Source organism: Malaclemys terrapin, chromosome 4 (genome assembly GCF_027887155.1).
Source record: "Malaclemys terrapin pileata isolate rMalTer1 chromosome 4, rMalTer1.hap1, whole genome shotgun sequence".
In the NCBI taxonomy this organism is placed as follows: Eukaryota; Metazoa; Chordata; order Testudines; family Emydidae; genus Malaclemys; species Malaclemys terrapin.
The window spans coordinates 7,259,497-7,274,100 of NC_071508.1; the positions used below are offsets into that span (position 1 = coordinate 7,259,497).

Below are 14,604 nucleotides of genomic sequence, written 5' to 3' on the forward strand. Positions count from 1 at the left end.
ATGGCAGAACCTCCCATTGGGCATTCCAGTACAGAGGACAAATTCAAACCCAAGCAGGGAGGAAAGTGGACTCCCTCCCCTGGACATTTCAGGAAGAAGCAGTCAAGTTTCTAAGAGACAGTAACGGACACTCAAGAATGAGCTGGGTGAGAAAACAAAAGCAGCCAGATTTCAGCCCCAATCATGATCCCAGTGTATCAGAATCATAACAGTTCTGACGGAACAAGTCTTCAACTGCAAAGGGAGCAGAGGGATTAACTCCAACAGTTTATCCTCCTCCCCAACTCGGAATGAGGTCTGGAGTGGCCACAACAAGTACTTTAGTGGGGAATCTTTTTATTCCATTCCAAGAGTGTTTTGGGCATTCAGAGTCTCCACAACACATTCTTCTCCACGTAGTTAACAGAAAACAAAAGCGATTGCATGGCACCAGCTCCCCAATCTCCCCTATCTGCCCTGGGGAAAGTCTACACCCACCATATCAGGTCTAGTTATAGCCCACCAGGCAGGCAAGCTGCCAAACCAAGACCATTCAGTACACAGTGAACTTTATACCCAGAACGACAGGCTGGGGATTCAAAGCCATTCCCAGTCTGGGATTTCAGAGCAGGAGTTTAGGAACTGAGCCAAAGCTCAGAGATTCCCAGATTCCACAAGGAAAAAAAAATTCTCTTCCAGATCTGTAGGATCCACACCCCCGGGGATTAGTGTTCCTGACTCCAGCCACAGCAAGACTTGTACTTCCAGCTCCCAAGCACAGCACACTAACAACACAAGTCACACCTTCGTGCCACCCATGGGCAGTGCACTAATGGCAGCATTCACATGCCCAGCCTTTATATTGTGGAACCTGCACACCAGTGTGCTAGTATCAGGATTCACATTACCAGCCTCTAAGTCAGGGATCGGCAGCCTTTGGCACACAGCCTGCCAGGGTAAGCCGGGCCGGTTTGTTTAACTGCCGCGTCCGCAGGTTTAACCGATTGCAGCTCCCACTGGCCGCGGTTCGCCGCTCCAGACAATGGGAGCTGCGGGAAGCGGCAGCCAGCATATCCCTCGGTCCGCACCGCTTCTGGCAGCCTCCATTGGCCTGGAACAGTGAACCGCAGCCAGTGGGAGCTGCGATCGGCCACACCTGCGGATGTGGCAGGTAAACAAACCGGCCCAGCCTAGCAGGGGGCTTACCCTGGCGGACTGCATGCAGATCCCTGCTCTAAGCGCTCTGGGTGTGTGGAATCCACTCTTCCAGGAAAGTGAAGCCTTTGATGTGTAGATCCTACTAGCTAATTGTTCCAGCCTTCACCCTCCAAGCAAACAAAGATTCGCATATCAGATACTAGTGCCAGGATTCCCGCACACAGCTTCCCAGCACAGTGAGATTTCCTCAAGGGCAACAGTGCCAGGATCCACCCTCCAAGCACCAGAGATAAGAAAGTCCTAGGCAGGTTCCCTTTGCTCCTCGCAGAGCAGAGGCCCAGGCTGATGCTGGAAGGAAGCCTCATTATTTGAAGATAGGCAGGAATGCATTGCCCTGTCTTTCATGCTCCTAGCTAGATTGGACTTCCCACACTGAGTCACAACATGCCCAAGGAGAGGCAGCAAGGACAGTGAATGTTTCCATGCTCCTTTAACCTACACCAAACCAGGGGAGGTGGGGTTCTCCACATAGCAGCCTCAGGGACCATCTGAATCCCAGGGAACTGAGGTTTGCTCTTACGTTTAGAGAGAAATCAACTGATTTCCAGAGGAGCTGTTGAGGCTTGTCTTTCCACTGTAGATAACAACAGAGCGCTTAGAAACTCAACAGTTCCAGCCTACCAGGCAAACTGAGTCATACCTTGGGAGCTGAGGCATAGATGGTTTCTCTGCTAGTCACACTTGGAGAAACCAGTTACTCCATAGACCAGGGGGGACAAACTACGGCTCGCGGACCACATCCAGCCCGCAGGACCCTTCCCTCTGGCCCCCGAGCTCCTGCCAGGGAGCGGGGTCAGGACAGGCTTGCAGAGGAGCTAGCCCAATTCCCCCAGCAGCTCGGTGAGCAGGGCGGAGTCTAGCCCCTGGCCCCTCCCCTTCTGCTCCCTTCCCTCCCTCACAGTCACAGTTCCCCCAGCGCCTGGGCGGCGTGGCTGCAGCTCCGGCCGGGTGGCACGGCTATAGCACCACCAGGCCTGGTGCTCCAGGGTGGCGCTGTCAGGGGGCGGGGAGCGGGGGGGTTGGATGGGGGTAGAGGTTCCGGGGGGGTGGATAGGGGGCCAGGCCACACCTCGCTGTTTGGGGAGGCCTTCCCTACTTGGCCCTCCATACAATTTCTGTATCTGATGTGGCCCTAGGGCCAAAAAGTTTGCCCACCCCGCCATAGACCATGCTCTTTAATGCAGCCAGATCTTCTTCTCTCCCCAAAAATAGTAGTTACAGCACAGGCTCAATCCCACCCCCAAAACCCCCTCCTCTTCTAGTAGCTATTTCACTTCCCCCGGGGAGACAATTACTTCACAGGAAACAGCCCCCCTATGTCTGACTCTGGTGCTGCACTCTGACCTTTCCCTATGTATAGTTAAGAGTAGATGCTGCTGGCATTATCACATTAACCTGGCTGAACAGTCAAGGGGGGGGGGGGGGGGAGAGAATATACTGGCCTTTCCAGTTTCTCTCTAAACCCTCATTGCAAATAACCCTCCAGCTCCATGTGGTTGCATTTTGTCATGACTGCAAGGGGTGCAATCCAGCTGGGACGCTCTGCTCAGACTCCCTGTGATAGGTCCACTGGGAGGCCTTATACCACAGCCCACCCCAATTCCAGGCAAATCTGATCACTGTGTCGTATTCCACTTTCACTACTGCCCACCCATCCTCATGGGGCAGGTGCAAGCTCCCATTTCCTCCTATGGAAAGGGAAGTGAGGTTTCCTTGGCCCATTCAGTCCTTGGATTCTCAGCTGAGACTGACAAATGGAAAAATCAATGCCAGCGGTTTTTGTGATATGGACTCACGTGACTGTCGGAGACTGAGCCTTATCAGTAATCAGGCAAACTCAAAGAGCTCAAGAGAGATCAGAGTGACCATAAATCTCAGCACCTCAGAACAAAATCAAAGATCCACTATAAAACAACCCAGCCTGCCCAAAATAATGCCACCAAAATGCCTCCAATAAACCAAGTGAAGAGATAGGCATATTCACTTTAACGAACACGCAAGGCACTCAAGTATCATAGGAATAGGCTCATTGTAAAGAAAGAGACAACAAGAACACGGGCCGATAGCCATCCCCGCAACCCATACACTCTTCAACTCATTTCAAATAGGAACCAAATAGCTGTGAGCAGATGAATTTCCATCACTACTGATCTGGCACAGGTTTGGCTGGGGCCCCAGAGGCAGGACAGAGAATCCATACCCCATTCACCGTCCCCCTGACTGAAACAGAGCTGCAGCCATCAGTGCAAAAGACTATATTCCATTTCATACCTCCTGAGAGAGGTACCCTGAAAAGTACTGACTTTCCGATGCTTTCAAACTACAAGTACTATACAGCAAGCTGAAAATCCAAACCCATCTTTGCATTTGGATGGTGCTTTTCTGTCTGCAGCATGCCCATAAGGAAAAGGCCTGGGGTGAGCGAAGGAGGACAGGGAATGAGAGGTTAGCAGCCACTGGTTGCTTTTTTTGGTACAGACTAAAACATAAGAGATGGCAGCTTGTTTGGGGAAGTGGGCAATTGTGCTGCTTAATCAGGGAGCCAGAGAGAGGGCAGCTAGGAATTCTGGGAGGAATTTGAGCAAAGGGACAAACAGCAGCTGTACATTAAGAAACTTCTGTGAAAGGTGAGATTATATAGATGGCCAAATTGTCTTCAAAGGGGAAAGACAGTGAAAACTAGATTTACTGAGGCCTTGGCTACACTGGTGCTGTACAGCGCTGCAACTTGCTGCGCTCAGGGGTGTGAAAACGCCCCCCCCCCCGAGCGCAGCGAGTACAGCGCTGCACGCTATTCCCCTCGGAGAGGTGGAGAACTTGCAGCGCTGCCAGAGAGCTCTCGCAGCGCTGGCGGCGCAACTACACTCACGCTTCATAGCGCTGCCGTGGCAGCGCTGTGAATTCTTAAGTGTAGCCAAGGCCTGAAACTCAGGGGAGCAGGCCTGGAAGGGTGTGAAGGGAGAGGGGGAGAGAAATGGACCCCAAAGGGCTTTCCCTGTCCTAAATGATAGGAAATGTTCAGGAGAAAACCCCCAATACAAATTCAGCTTCTTCCTCCTTCCAAGAGGAGAATGGGGGACACAGCTCACTTCCCTCTTTATTCTCACTCAAGTCAATGCTGTTTTCTCAGCTTCGTCCCAATAGTGGCCGACAACACTAATTAGTTTAAACCATATTATGTAACTTGATGCCTCTCCTAACTAAGTCCATGCATTAAAATGGACTTCTTGACTTAGGCGCGTAAATCCTAGGTCAGGTCTCAGATGGACTAATGGGCAGCACAGATTACATGCTGGAAAGATGCAGTGAAGGATCCACATGGGCCACAAAATGATGACGTCTCCAAAGACAGCCATCCAGGCAGAGTAAACAGAAACCCAGGCACCAGTCCGATTCTCACACCCCATTGCTGAGCAACGTTATCACAGGCCAACAAGGGGCCTGCAAGTCTTTACACGGAACCTACTTTTTTCTCCTCATCTCTCTTCTGTTTGTTTAACTCCATGCAACTATGTGTGTTTTGTTTTCCAAATCAAACGCTTTAGGACCAATGCCAGCAGCACAGCCCTTGTGAGCAACCCTGCAATAAACAAGACAGTCCTAGTGAGCAATCCTACTGGAGGCAGTTTGCGACTGGGCTGCTCCCACACCTGACCACAGGCTGTGGAGAGAGCAGACTGAAACATACCAGGCTTGCCCCAGTGTCACCTGATTGCTGCTGTCACTATCCAGGGAAACCAGAAGGGGAGGGGACCTGTCTGTAGCCACAAACCAGGAGGCTCACAAGTGACAGAGGAGGGAAAATACAAGGACAATGATTCAATCTCAAGGATTGTTATCAAGTGAGAGTAAAATCAGATTTGCAGCCTTATGTTCCTTTCCACCCCCTCCCACTCAAGCAGCTGTGTAAAAAAAAAGGGATCCAGAGGAGACTCTGTCTCTGAGCTGAAGGAAACAGTACAACATAGCCCTCAATAATCTGACTGGCAATGTACTGTTTTGGTCTCCCTGAGCTGTGCTCCTGTCTGGCGGTGCTTTGAGTTTTAATCCGACGCTGTAAAGTAGGTTAAACAACTTCAACTGACCTACAATTAAATGACTCTGCCTAAGTATTTCCATCCTGAACAAACCTGCTCAACAGTGCAGGTGTTTAAGTAATCGCAACAAGGTTTTGCAGCTCCTCACTCATTCCATCTGGTAGATGTGCTCCACAAAGACCAGACATCAGAGCAGCTAGTGTTTGAGAGGCACTGGGAAGAGGAGAGACCCCTAAAGAGGAAGGGCAGCATCCACCCAGGCAGGGAGGGGAAGAAAAGCTTGACTGACAGTTGTCTCCACTGAAGTTGGGTAGGTTCTAAAGGGACACATCTCTTCGGCATCAGTCTCGACTAGTCTATATTTGGTACGTTTGAGCCCTGTCTATCCTGAGTACCTGATTAATCTTTGCTCAGTGGCTGAAGCTTCACAACCACTTCCCCCACTCCACAGAGATTGAAAGAGAGAAGGAGCCATTCTCAAGTCTCAGCAAGATTAAAGCCAGAGATGGGGCCAGATGGCCAACCAGACGGAGCTGAACTAAAAAGTCCACCCTAAAAAAAGAGGGCATCTGAGCACCCAATGCGCTTTCCTCCTCCCCTCTACAATGGGACCAAGCCCTAGCACTGGCAAGATTTCACTTCACATAAAAAAAAAATCAGGATATTTCTAATACAGTACTGGGATAATTCTAACACTCCCAGAACCCCTCACATGTGGTTACCAGCAGGCACTGGAGAGAAAACCCAAGGGTGACTTGAATAGTACAGGGGCTTCAGCAAAGAGGCCACATCTCATTGCTTTGACAATGAGTCTCTCCAGCACACAATCATTCCCTCTTCCCCACTCCCTGCGCCAGCTTTAATCCCTCAGAAGTCACACGTGTACTGCTATTTTACTGAATGGAATTAGAGAGACTCTCTCATTCACGTGGTCTGGGGTTCCAGCATACCCTAGTATTTAGGAGAACCACAGCCACACCCTACATGCAGTGTATAATATGCAGAGTCTTAAAGGTCAAGGGCACCTGAGCTACTCAGTTCTAACTCTCACAGCTTGGAATCAAGGCGCTCTTCCAAGAAAGGGGGATGAGATGGGAACAGCAACTCCTCACATAAACAGAGTCCTTCCCAGGCCTTGAGGTCTTACTCGGTCTGCAGAACTTAGTCAGCTCTGCCCCAAACGAGGATGAAAAAGAACCCTACCCCAGAAAAACTTACCCCACCAGAAAAAATAGGTTGATGCCCACCACAATCCAAGGCCCCTCACAGCTGAGGGGTGAACATGGGGCATGATTCTCCCGTAACATCACTGCCTGGCACAGGCATCCCCTAGCCCTGTCACATCAACCAGCACTATTATATCTCAACGCTCTCCCATGCCTACCAGTATCCAGCATGATTATCTATCACCACCCTTACTCATGAACCCCTGGCATGGTTATTCCCCAATCCCACAGGTAAATCAAGTCCCATTCCAGAGATATTGAACCCCTCAGACCACTCTCGGGTAAAATCTCAGATTAAGAGCAGTGAGTGAACCAGATGGGGAGGGGCTGTGTGGGAGTCAAAGGGCATTATTCCTTGGACCTTCCCTTGTATCTTCCAAGTCAATTCTGTTAACTCTCTAAATAATTATTATACACACACTCCTACCATCCTTCCTGGATCCAACAAACTGCCTGTGGCTTTGGTTATCCCCAATATATGAAAACTCTTCCAGATTCATCACAGATACAGGGGTCACATGGGGCCACTATTCACACACGGGATGATTTGGAATATGATCCTTGGGCTAAGGCTTGTGTGTTATTCCAAATGTACAAAGACAGCAAGAAGCTGAGAATTGTGGCTCAACAGCTACAAGGCACCTTGCTCTGGCAACTGGACAGGATTCAGCGTGTGCCATTTCCTCTGACTTCATCTTGACTGGAAAAGCCAAATAAAATGTATCTGAATCCAGCTGAGGTGGTGGGGCTGGTTGGGGGCCACTCTGACACTAAAAAGCACAATTGCAGAGCCCAGACTTTAGACTCGAAAAGGCAGCATCCCCTCCCATCTCTTCAGCAGGCTCCTGACAAGAGATTAACTACTGTATCAAGTCACCTCACCTCTCCCCCTGCCCAGATTTGACCTCCACACTCAGTCATAGTAGAGTATGGGACCAATTTGATGTCTTAGATAGCCCTGAGTCACTTTGTCAGCAGGCCCAGCTCCCCATACCTGGCAAACTATTTGTAACTCACGTGAAGGCAAAGAAGAGGGTGGTGGCTCCCACTAGGAAGATGGCAGCAGCTGAGACCGGGACATATTTGCTGGGTTTGAATCTCTTTCCAGATGCTGCTGGCATGTTGGAGCTCTGGTGGGGGATCCGCCCTGCAGCATAGCCCAGGCCCAACTGGAATCAGAATGGACACGAAAAGGGGGAGGGGACCTTCGGAAAGGAGGAGGGAGAAGTCGTGGGGGTAAGCAGTTACCCAACTTCTGAAATACACTTAGAGAGTGTTCCAAATGGAGCAGAAGGCAGGAGGAAATAATCCAGAGGAAGGATCCACACCGATTCCTGAAGGGAGAGGCCCAAGAACACAGCCAAGGGAGTCCACGCTGCTCCCTGAGAGTTTGGGGATGTATGGAAGGAGATTTAAAAAATAAAATGGGAACCTGAATTCCAGTTTAAACTACTGCTGGAACACGACAGCTGCGAGCAGCCAAACTACAGGTGCAGAAGCACCTCCCCAAGCAGCTTGTGGCAAAGGCTGGCTTCAAAAGTGGAGGCAACGAGATTTTATAAGTTAGGGTGGGGAGAGTGGCAAATGGAAGTTGCAGAACTCTGCAGCACATGGAGGGAAGCCAAGCTGAGGAAGTCCTTTTCCACCCTGGTGAGTGCTCCGGGAAAGTTGGCCAACTCAGGAACAGGCCGCCATTAGATTTCTTTGAAAAAACCCACACCAAAATCCCAAGGAAGCCTCCTCTCCTTTTCCTTTTTAATCTGTTCCTGGTATCCAGCAGTCCCCTCCAGTCACAGCTCAGGTGTACAGGGTTATCCTGAAACAATGTGCTTGTCTTCCTCACACTGCTTGGCCCTCTCCTCCCCCTCACCCGAGGCAGTCGCAGAAACACACTCCCTGATTTCACCAGGATCTGAGGCTGGCTAGCGGTGGTTGTTTAATTTTATTTATTTCTCTCTTGACGGCTAAAGCTGGGTAACAGCTGGTGCGAGGTTGAGCTGTAAATCCTTTTCTTTGAAAGGGGGGGTTAGAGGGTGAAGTCAGTTGGCTTGTGTGTTTTCGTCCTCTTCCTATTTGTTCCCTTTTGTATGACACCCAAAACTCTAGTTTCCACTTGGTTCTTATAAACAAAATTGAATTTCAAATCCTTTCTGTGGTGATGGTCTCCACAAAATCCTGGGCAGGTGAGGTGAGACTTGAAAGTTTTCAGACAATTCTGTTAAAACGCCAGAATGCAACTGATAATTAAAACAATGCTGACTGGGCCCTTCTCACCCATGGCCTGGGAATCTAAGTCTGTTCCAAGCTGCTCCATTTTCATCTCCCTCCCCCATATAAAACCATTCCTCAATCCATATTTGTTAAAAAAATCATAAAATAATTAAAACTTGACATCTGGAACTCCACACTTTATCTAGGAGAAAAAAGAAAAAAAAATTACCAAGTCAGGAAAAATAACCATTTAGCATATATTTAATATTAATAATGCAATCTGCATCTTCAAGGTACTGTATAAGCATTAGTTTGAAGAGGAAAACATGGTCTAGAGGTCTTAGAACCAGGTTGGGGATCAAGAGATGTTGAGTTCTCACCCAACTCTGACACAGACTCACTCTATAGGTTTGGGCATGTCACTTAACATCTCTGAGACTCAGTTTCTACATCTGCATAATTGGGATAATGATATACAACTCTCACTGAGAGATAAACTGTTATTTTTAGTCAGTAACTGATGTCCTTAACTAACAATCAGCTAACATGCTTATCTACTGTAACAGGACAGCCAGCACATCTGAGAGGACATTCCACTGAATAAGGCTGCAAATTTTAAAGATGCATACAAATAAGTGTTCTATCGGACTTTGGGAATTGATTTTGTTTTTAAGGTCTTCGGCATAGCCCCATATCCCCCTTTCCCCAGCACAGAGTAATCACTGTTCTGCTTTGTCCAATCTCTCATCCCCAGCTGCTCCTACTTTCTCATCCAACCCAATCACTCGACACTGAACATTTCATCTTCCCTTCCAATCCTTCTCCACTGCCTCCCTCTTCTATCCTCACAGGCAACTCCACTGTCACAGTTTCCCCAGCTCATCACCACAGCAGCATCTTCAACTCTTCCCTCCACACCCCTGTTCCCTCTATGTCCTGTTTCTTCCTCTCTGATATCACCAGGATCTGCCCTTTCCTCGCTAACCCCACCACCCGCACCTTTCACCACATCTCGTTCATCTCTCACCTCCATTTCTGGGACCTTCTTCTCTTCCACCTCTCACCTTTCCCCCTTTAGGCCACCATAAATCCCTCCATTATTTCTCATTCTCTCCACCTCATCAAATTCAAGCTCTCTCTTTTCATCTGCAAGATGCCTACTCACTATTCTAATTTTGTCCTCTTCTTACACCCACTTATTCATTATAGCTCCTCCCAATGTTCTCTCATTACTCCTCCTTTCATCACCTCTTCCTCCTCAGCTTTGGGTCTTCCACTATACTTCCTCTTAGATGCCTGAACAGTTTCACTCTTCCTGTTTGCCAGGAGCCCTCTCTCCCCTTAAAATCCATTTCTATGAGAAATCTTTCCCATTGTGTTTTCCTCCCCACAAGTCTCTCCACCCCTTGTCTGAACTGCTGCCCTGTATCTCATCACTCCAAGACTATCAGACCTACAAGGCAAGAAACGCAACTTACTCTATTCTTTGTAAAGAACAGCGCACATGCACCATGCTAGAGAAACAATTTGTAATGATTTCACAACATTTCACTACTTAATTTCCATTGCCACTGCTAATCATTGCAGTTTCTGTTTAACTCCCTGTAGCACAATGGTACAAGTATTACAAGTAGAATGCTTGTGGAGATCAGCTTACTGGGGAAGAGAGGGGAGTTCTGTCTCCATGACCAATTCCATAGTCTGTGTTGTTTTGCCAAATACAGTGGTGGTTTGCGTGATGTGGTTATATATCCCAGAGCATATTAAGGCAGAAATCTCAACTCGGTTTACATGGGATAGGCCACCAAATAACCAGCACACTTAGACTATAAGTTTTCTGGCATAGGGACCATCTTTTTGTTCTGTGTTTGTACAGCACTTAGAACAATGGGGTTCTGGGTCCATGATAAGGGCTCCTAGGTGCTACATTAACACAAATAATAAAAAATAGGGCAAGAGCTTTTTGTAACTACTATCTCAAGAACACATCCAAAACAGCAGCTTACAGAGGAAAGGCCCTGTACCCAATTCCCAACCCCCTCAGCCATCCAGTCTACCCTTGGTTAGTGCAAATCTACAACTCATTTCGAGAAGTTAAATCCCCAAACTGCACTCTTTTCACCATCCTCTGCCTTTGTACCCCATTAAATGCCCGTTAAATTTCTTCCATTTCTGAATAGAGATGCACTGGCCAGCCCAGGAGATCAGCCTCTCCCTTCCACTGGAATCTGAATGCCTAATTTTATTAAAATAAAGAAGATAGTCACATAACTGACACTATTCCATTTTTAAATTCATCATCCAAACTTAAGAATTTCAACTATCCCCATATCGACTGGGTACGACACCTCAGGACGGGATGCAGAGATAAAGTTTCTTTACACCTTAAATGTCTGCTTCTTGGAGTAGCTAGTCCTCCCACAAGAGGAGTGACAATTCTTGATTTAGTCCTAAATCAACAGGATCTGGTCCAAGAGGTGACTGTAGCTGGACTGCTTGGTATTAGTGACCATAATATAATTAAATTTAACATCCCTGTGGCAGGGAAAACACCACAGCAGCCCAACACTGTAGCATTTAATTTCAGAAAGGGGAACTATACAAAAATGAGGAGGTTAGTTAAACAGAAATTAAAAGGTACAGTGCTAAAAGTGAAATCCCTGCAAGTCACATGGAAACTTTTTCAAGACCCCATAATAGAGACTCAACTTAAATGTATACCCCAAATTAAAAAACACAATAAGAGAACCAAAAAGTGTCACCAGTGGCTAAACAACAAAGTAAAAAAAGCAATGAGAGGCAAAAAGGCATCCTTTAAAAAGTGGAAGTCAAATCCTAGTGAGGAAAATAGAAAGGAGCATAAACTCTGTCAAATGAAGTGTAAAAATATAATTAGGACACCAAAAAAGAATTTGAAGAACAGCTAGCCAAAGACTCAAAAAGTAATAGCAAAAAAATGTTTAAGTACATCAGAAGCAGGAAGCCAGCTAAACAATCAGTGGGGCCACTGGATGATCGAGATGCTAAAAGAACACTCAAGGACAATAAGGCCATTGCAGAGAAATTAAAGGAATTCTTTTTGCACCCATCTTCCCGGCTGAGGATGTGAGGGAGATTCCCAAACCTGAGCCAATCTTTTTAAGTGACAAATCTGAGGAACTGTCCCAGATTGAGGTGTCATTAGAGGAGGTTTTGGAATAAAATGATAAACTAAACAGTAATAAGGCAGGCTACATTTTAGTCACGGGTATTTTTAGTAAAAGTCATGGACAGGTCATGGGCAGTAAACAAAAATTCACGGCCCGTGACCTGTCCATGACTTCTACTATATACCCCTGACTAAATCTGGGGGGGAGAGCAGCCTGGGTGGGCCCGCAGATGCTGGGAGAGGGCAGCCCGGGAGGGCAGGGGGGCACCGTGGAAGCTGGGGGAAGGGGCGGGTGCGGCCCGGGACCCCTGCTGGTGCTGGGTGTGCAGGCAGCAGCTCGCAGCCCGGCCAGGATCCCAGCTGGTGCTGGGGGGGCGGGATTGGCAGGGCCAGCAGGTTCCCTTCCTGGCTCCGCGCTCCCCGGAAGCGATGATATCCCCCTCGCTCAGCTTCTGGCAGAGGCATGGCCAGGCAGCTCTGTGCACTGCCCCTGCCCAGAGAGCCGGCTCTGCAGCTCCCATTGGCCAGGAACCGGAAAACTCCCAAATGGCTTTCCAACATTTTGTGTATTCTGATACCTGCTTTGAAGAAACACCCCAAAATAAAACTTGAATACATTAAACTTCACCCAACCCACCCTATCACTTGTGGATTCAGGGAAAAAGGCCTCTTTTGTATTTACAAGGTTTGCTTGCAGGTGATTATTTGTAGTAAATGGTTTCATCTAGAACTTCCTGTTTTCACTCACATGTTAATGTCCCTGAACAGTATCATTTTAGGCTGAAATTTTCCATGCTTGATCTTGGCCTAAAATTATTTTTTCTAGAGTAAAAAATGTAACTAGGTCTAGACTAGAATTTAAAGGTGTATGATGTAGACTGAGTTAGGTAGCTGGATCTAATCAAAGTTTTGGAAGATGTAACATCACACCTTTAAATCCTCAGCTGGACAAGGTCTGTTTTTTGGGAGTTCACACTTCTATGGAAGCATAATCCATACGTGCATTGTTGCAGCCAGTGATGGGTGCTTCTGATAGGCAGTCTGATTGTGTGGATAGGACTGAGGCAGGAGATGTGGGTTTTATTCCTGACTCTGCAACTGGAGTCACTGTGACATCTTGGGCAAGACATTTCACCTATGTGCCTCATCCGTAAAATGTGGATAATACTTGCTCTCCTTTTTAAAGCACTTTGAGATCTGTGGCTGGAAAGCAGGGCTATATGGGTTTACTAGAACGGTAGTAGTAGCAGCAGCTAGGCCAGCATACTGGTATTAAGTCTGGAGTAAGACTTTTGCCCCTCCTTTTCCTCCTCTTTAATAAAAATATAGAAAATGAAATGCATAAAACTACCACCGGTGCCATAGTAGGCACTGCACATAAGGAAATGCAAAAATAAAAGTTGTTCCTCCCAACCCCTGGCAACATTAACAGCTTGTGTGTAATATTTTCTATTCAGTGTTTTTTTAACATATTCTCTAAGAAAAACAGGAGAAGAAAATTGATTAAATTATAAGCTCTTTGATACAGGGACCTTTTTTGTTTGTTTGTTATTTAATTACAGTGCCTAGTCCAACAGGGTCCTGATTCCTAATTGCGCTGCCTCGAGGCTAACTCAGTACAAATAAGATATTTCATATGAACAGTGTGCCCACGTTAATGTTGCTATGGGAATCTTAATATTTATATTTCCTAACTCTAATTCTGAGCTGTACAGCTCTACAATTGCATTAATACAGGACTAATTTTGCATTTAACTTTGTTAATTTTAATATGTAGGTTACATCTGAATCTATCTATATAATATATTTGTCTTTAATGAAAAGATGCCTTTCACTTACCCGGGTACTGTAACGTCAAGGCCCTTCATTTTCAGTTTTTATTTTGTTCAGAATTTCTCAGTGTTCATTACACACATTTTAAAATGTATGAAAATCAGTGCAAAAAAATAACTTCACTTTTTTGGGTAATAGTGAGGTGAATATTAGGGGATGGGAGGACAGAAAAAAACAACAACAAAAAAAGCAAAAGTATTGAAAGTAAAAACAGTTTAATGCTGCGATGTATTTTAGGAACTGCCCATTAACAGTAAGTACATATATGCACATGTGGGTTTTTGCACATCTTCCATTAGTATGCTTTACATTTATACTTAAGACTAATTTATTATTAACATAAATACGCCTACATCTAATGCATTGGATTTCCTTAAAATAATCAGGAATTTCATGTATTTAAGTGGTCCAAATTTCAGCTGAATATTGGTAAAAAAAACAAATAGCTTTTGTAAAACCTGGGAATTTTTTGGTAAAAACTGAAAGCAAAGGGCCTTATGTTTCATGGATGACATTCCCTGCAGAGGTGCTGTCTAGAACTCCTTTCAGATCCCATTAGCATCTCTCCCAGCTGGAAACCAAAGGCTTTTGTAACAGAAGTGATGTACAGTACTTCTTTTGGTGAAGTGTGAGAGCCTTGGTCTGGACTGGCTGTATCTTAATGGCCACTGGACTGGCCTATTTAAAAATACCATGTAAATCTCCCATCCCAGCGCCATACTAGGTCAGGCCAAAGATCCATCTAGCCCAGTATCATGTTTTCTGACAGTGGCCAATGCCAGGTGCCCCAGAGAGAATGAACAGAACAGGTAAGCATCAAGTGATCCATACCCTGTCACCCATTCCCAGCTTCTGGAAAACAGAGCCTAGGGACACCATCCCTGTCAATCCCAGCTAATAGCCATTGATGGATATAACCTCATGAATTTATCTAGTTCTTTTTTGAACCGTG

At 46.6% G+C, this 14,604-nt stretch overlaps 1 protein-coding gene across 3 annotated transcripts in view; it reads right to left on the reverse strand.

The window, feature by feature from the left end:
- Window positions 1-14,604, reverse strand: part of ZDHHC5 (zinc finger DHHC-type palmitoyltransferase 5) — a 37,420-nt gene that overhangs the window by 18,037 nt on the left and 4,779 nt on the right. For all 3 annotated transcript variants that reach the window (XM_054027046.1, XM_054027043.1, XM_054027045.1), the window contains one exon: window positions 7,478-8,873. In XM_054027046.1, the coding sequence (XP_053883021.1) occupies window positions 7,478-7,581 (104 nt within the window). In that variant the 5' untranslated portion in view covers window positions 7,582-8,873. The remainder of the gene's footprint in view (window positions 1-7,477; window positions 8,874-14,604) is intronic.